The sequence below is a fragment of the Hyposmocoma kahamanoa genome, unplaced genomic scaffold (assembly GCF_003589595.1).
Source record: "Hyposmocoma kahamanoa isolate Upper Pololo Valley unplaced genomic scaffold, ASM358959v1 88, whole genome shotgun sequence".
Classification (NCBI taxonomy): Eukaryota; Metazoa; Arthropoda; class Insecta; order Lepidoptera; family Cosmopterigidae; genus Hyposmocoma; species Hyposmocoma kahamanoa.
In genome coordinates, this window is record NW_020654466.1 from 1,048,378 (window position 1) to 1,054,368 (window position 5,991).

General features: G+C 36.2%; 1 protein-coding gene across 1 annotated transcript in view; it reads left to right on the forward strand.

Moving 5' to 3' along the window:
* Positions 1–240: 240 nt before the first annotated feature.
* LOC113236043 (multiple inositol polyphosphate phosphatase 1-like) overlaps positions 241–5,991 on the forward strand; it is an 11,716-nt gene continuing 5,965 nt past the window's right edge. The window contains exons 1-5 of the mRNA XM_026472032.1: positions 241–795; positions 1,467–1,615; positions 3,264–3,542; positions 4,831–4,929; positions 5,215–5,424. Of these exons, the coding sequence (XP_026327817.1) occupies positions 645–795; positions 1,467–1,615; positions 3,264–3,542; positions 4,831–4,929; positions 5,215–5,424 (888 nt within the window). The 5' untranslated portion in view covers positions 241–644. The remainder of the gene's footprint in view (positions 796–1,466; positions 1,616–3,263; positions 3,543–4,830; positions 4,930–5,214; positions 5,425–5,991) is intronic.

Sequence of the window (5,991 nt, forward strand, 5' to 3'; positions counted from 1 at the left end):
AAGTGGAATTACATATATTTGCCAAGTTTTCTTCAAATTTGAGTGAGATCACTACCCCGGTACGCCCTTTCCAAAAAAAATCATAGAAATCGGTTCACAATATCTGAGCAATCGCGTAAGATATACAAAAAAAAAAGAAATTACAGTCGCATTGAAAACCTCCCCCTTTTCTGAAATCGGTTAAAAACAGACTACGTATTATGTAACCTTTAATAAAAATAATGTTTCTGTAAATGGCCCGAAACGCCGGTTTGTTTGAAAAAACAAATACACGCGATTTAAATCCGGAAAAATAGTTTCATTTCCTATGTGTAACAATCGCGAAAACCTAAGAACTCAATAATGTTTCTGATAAAATAGGTAGAGTCCAGATTGAGGCTTTCTTTGTATGACCAATCTAGGGAAGTTGTTTCTGCACAAACAAGTTAACATTATCAGCTACGTAAAAGGCGTGGAATTCAATACTTGTCAGTCCACGCACGTTAACGTTAGCGTCAAAAAAAGGTTACAACTAACTTTTAAACGCGTGAAGGCTGTTAATTAAAAAGAAAACAATGGCACACTTATTTTTGTCATAATTTATTAGCGAACAGAAAAGAGCTATATTAATTTTGAATAATACTGTGTATTTTTACTTTACAAAAATGAATTCTATGTTGATAGTATTAGTGTTAATAGCTAGTGCAGTGAGTGAAAAGTGCTACTGGAATGATCCTTGTGTTTACCAGTACTTCTCTACGAAGACACCTTATGATGCTATAAGAGGAGATATCAGAGACTATGACAAACCTGAAAGTAAGTAGATTCGGTTTATCTAAGGCTGATATTGTGATATAACTTTGCCTGTACTGGAGTGCCAAAAAGAGGTCTCGGGTTCGATTCGGGGGCCGGGAGAAATATTTGTATGGCGTACATATAGTTTAGTTTAGTAGATAGAGTTTGGATGTAATTTATGGTTGTCTATGGGGTGTGTCCATGGCACCCGCGACACAGGCTTTTCCTAGTGCAAGGCTATGAGTCCAGTTCAGGGTAGTATTACCACCTTACTTATTTCTGCCGCCAAGCATTAATATCAGCGTTACTGTGTTCCGGTTTTGAAGGGTAAGGGTGCTGGTGAAATTACAGGCACATGGGACTTGTCGACTTGTGTCTCTGGGTGACGGGCGCAGTGGGCGAGATTTAAAGCTCGTGAGTGGCACTGCAACTGTTATGGACAGGCGTGTAGCTTATCATCTGGCTCACGACTTGTTCGTCCCGTCACTTGATTTAAAAAAAAAATGAGTCAAATAAAATCTTTTTGACGTATGATTAAATGAAATTTTATTATACCAAGGGTACGTTTTTTTCCCACTAGGCTAACACCGCTCTAGATATTCCAATTCTTCAACTAGAAAACTAATCTGGAAACTCTCAAATAGCTAAATTAGCTGAGCTATGTATTGACAAAGTATTCCTTAATATTACAGATTGCGAAGCCGTAAGTTTCTGGTCGATGCATAGACATGGAAATAGGAATCCTGGCGACAGTGACATTAAGGCGATGAGGATCGTAGCTCAGTTAAAAGACCAGATAATCAAGAGTCATGAAAGTGGAAAAGGCCAGTTATGTGCTCAGGTATTTAATTTTATACAACATCACATATGTTGCTTTGATCCCAAAGTAAGTAACTAAAGTACTTGTAGAAAATGAAACTATTTTTCCATTGACTTACAATTATATGGACGTCCCTCGGGTCCGCGCTAAAAGTGTCCGAACTTATAGGGCGTTAAAATCGTATACAGAGCGTCATTCACGCTTTAGTCTTCGTTTGTTCGACTGACAGCGAAACAAGCAAAATTAGACAGTACTGCGATGACATTACAATTTAAATTCAACGTTTTAGCTTTTTCATATTCCTTTACATGTCACTACGTTTAAATAGGTTGACTTGGGACATTTTTTTCGTGGTTTTTGTATTAGACCCGTCGTCTATTTATTTGTAAGTCAAAGTATTTTTCCGAATTTTTCGCGTATATATTTTTTCAAACAAACCAAAGGAAAGGAAAAATAGTTTCATTTCCTATATGTAACAATCGCGAAAACTTAAGAACTCGATAAAGCACTTGTGTTATGAAAATCGGAAACAACGATGGTGTCACAAACACCCAGACTTGAGACATCAAAAGTTAGTTTTTCTACATTGACAGCAGGATCGCACAGATGGCGACGCCGTAAAATCCGGTGTGCAAGCCATTCGCCACGGAGGTATAGACTGCCTTTTTTGAAGATTTACACTTTCATTGCAGAACCTATTTAGTCCAAAATTCCGTACCTGAGAAGCATTACACTGTAAATGCTATTTTTGTAATTTTACAGGAGACGTGATTTTGTGTCGAAATGCAGCATGTACATGTACAACATTTAGATTGGCTTTAAATAAAACTAATTGAGTTTTAATAACATTTCGAACTTTCCTAATTGGCGTACAAATTGCTTTTCGACACAAAATCGCTTCCCCCGTAAAATCACAAAAATGCCGCTTACAGTGTAATGCTTCTCAGGTACGAAATTTAAATTAGGTTCATAATTATGCTCATGGAAATGGACATACTTTAAGAAACGGTTATACGAGTATAACATACTCATGGACTTAACATATTTAAAGGAACGCTGTAAAAATTTTAATTGTGATAACAACGATCATGTTGGTTTATGTACTGGACACATATACCAAAACGTTTAATGGAAATCAAAAGAGAACTGTAGTCATTCTATTTTCAAATTAAACTTTATCTGTCATATTTTTAATCGTAATAGACATTGACTTACAAATAAATGGACGACGGGTCTAATACAAAAACCACGAAAAGCATGTCCCAAGTCAACCTATTCGAAATTTAAATTGTTATGTCATCGCAGTATCGCGCTGTCCGTAGAACAAATGAAGACTAAAGCGGAGTGTCGCGCTCTGTATACGATTTTAGCGCCTTACAAGTGCGGACACTTTTTAGCGCGGACCCGACGTCCATATAATTGTAAGTCAATGGTAATAGAATACTTTTTCCTAGTTAAATTAGTAGTACGTACTTATTATACGTACATTTGTTTACGCTATGATTCCTTCTCTGAGTATTACAAACCAGGATCATTCACCTAAAATGAAGACGTAACTGTGAGCAAAAAAATATCAACAAACCAATTGTTCTAGGATTACGTAGCTCTCGACTCAAAGCAATTTCAAATCAGGATAATTACATTACAAAAATTAAACCTCTTTTCACAGGATATCGAACTATTCCGAAAATGGACGTGGAACGAGACGGTCGAAGTATCAGAGTCGTACCTCACAGGAATTGGATACGAAGAACTTTACGACATTGGCAAAAGGATTCGGCAGACGTACCCTAAACTTCTCACAGGAAGTGACAAAGATTACTACTTTAGAAATACTAATGAACAGAGAACCGTGGTCAGTGCTGTTGCTTTCATGCATGGACTTACGGATGGCACCAATTTGAAAGTAGTTGCTGATGATGTTAGGGAAAAAGACGACGTTATTAGGGTAAGTGATTTTGATAACTATCTTCAAAAAGGAAGGAAGTGGATGATAACAATAATTGGTGTTAATTATGAGTATATGTAAAGTAATTCCGGTTGGACTGTGCGAAATGGGGCATCATGGAAACTGGTCTTTTTGTTTTAAATTGTTTTTAGTTTTTGGTGTTTGACTCTGGAATGACCAAAATATGTTCAGAAACGCATTCATCAAATTAAAAATAAAACTATCGATTTTTTTAAGTCCTGAGTCTTGGTAAATGAAACTTTTTCAACTTAATTTTCTCGAAAACCATCGCCCGCGGAGAACCAACGATACGGTTTATCATTATTCTGAGCTGGAGAACTTTCACTTTGAGATTTGATGTTCTGTTCTATTAACGCTAACTCTTAAGACTATCACGCACAGTTCTGGTCTGTCTGTTTTCAACAATACCTTACCCCCTTCATTAGGTCTTTGGGCCATCTCTTGGCCATTCTATGCATCGTTGAACATAGTTTTTGTGCAATCCACTATTTGACATAGGTTTCCTTAGCGTCTATCGTGACTTCCAGAGCTTTGTCACTTCCATCGAGCTTGCCTTTTCATGTCCATGCGTCATTTCCCTACAGAATTTTTATGATGAGAAATAGGAATTCAAAGAGTAATCTATAATGACATCGTCATTAACAGGATATTAATAATAGTAATATGTGGTATCGATATACAGCTTTTTTACTGAAATCGTGTTTCATTGTTTGCGTAATGATTAATAATGGCTTACTTTTAACGTCTAATCTAATAAATAAATACATTTCTATAAAATTTTATTTGTCCTCTGACAAAAAACTCAACCATAAAAAATACAGTTTGATAATGGTGCTGCGAGACGGATTAAGAAAATTCGCTCAAGGAGTTACTTTTCATTCCTACACTAGGCCTGTCTTGTAGACAAACAAATTCACAGAGAATTAAATCATGTTAGGCGAAAATGTCTTTAGGAACAATGAGTATTTTACTTAGTAACAAAATGTAATTTGGTTGTCTATGTTGTAGTTATAATATTGAACAAAAAATTCTTTTACTAAAAACGAATAAATGCATTTGATTTGATTTGATTTGAAAAATCTAAATCTCTTTATTTTTCTCGTTAACAATCTCAGAAATAAGGCAAGTATTTGTATGTGCATTTGATTCTGAGAAGATGTATATGAGTAGTTAGTGTAACTGAGTGTACATGTATGTATTGTGGCAAGCGTGAATTTGAATGTAAATCTGCATTACCGTTGTAATAATCCAATATTTTCTTCGACAGGCTTACAAAAATTGCGATAAATATAATAAAGATGTGAATGGAGGACCGACTGTTAACAGAGAAATTGAAGCCTTTGTTAACTCAGCCGAAAACATTGCCGTAAGTGTATCTCATTTTTAAATTGTGTTGTGAAATTGTGACACGAGCAATAGAAACAACTCATTACGAGAACAAATTGGATCTGAGCTGAGGTAGCATCAATTCTTAAAGCTTTTTAGGCACTGTAACTGTTACTAGATGTCATAAAAAAAAGGTGGACAACTAACTCAATGCGGGTTGAGATTTAAGTTGTTGTCAAAGAGTTTTGGTGAATCTTCAAGGATAGTTTTTCTTTGCTTTTAAAGTTAGCAATCTAAAGTATAGAATTGTTTCATATTGCTTCAGGTACGAAACGCAGTGCAAGCACGTCTTGGGTTAGACTACCAATTGACACTAGAAGACGTTAACACCTTCTATGAAATGTGCCGGTTTTATCGTTCATGGGCGCCAGATTTGAAGTCACCTTGGTGCGCCGTGTTCACAACTGAGGATTTAATCGTGCTGGGGTACAAGGACGACGTCAGGCATTACTATCGGAACGGATATGGCTCCTGGGTAAAGTGATTTTGTTTTTTCTATATCTTTAACATTAAGATTATAATCTTCATCGATCTTATCATTTGTTGAGGCCTTCACACGATTTCTCAACATTGAACGAATGTGAATCATCTCTGTCATGTGGATATCATTGAGATAATAAAAATGATCAAAACGCCGTCTTATTAAATTACGTAATGTTCCACCATGGACTATTAAGTCAAGACGACAGCTAATCTCCATACTATAGATAGCAACTCCGGAAAAGGTCAAGAACCCGTCTTATATCTAGATTGCGCTGATCGACAGCTAGGAAGTAGTTTATATTATGTAAATGGCCGTGGACATCAATGACTCCTCTTTAATATGAAATATAAGCAGCCAGTTTTGTCAGTTTTGTAATATTATTCAAATCTTGACGATGCTTATCAATAGCTGGCTTTGTCCATCGAGTATATGACCAGAAATAGAGGCGAAATAAGGACCATCCATTCCTGGCAAATCATCAGGCAAATGGGCCTTATATAACTTTTAAATAACACACACACACACACACACACACACACACACACACACACACACACA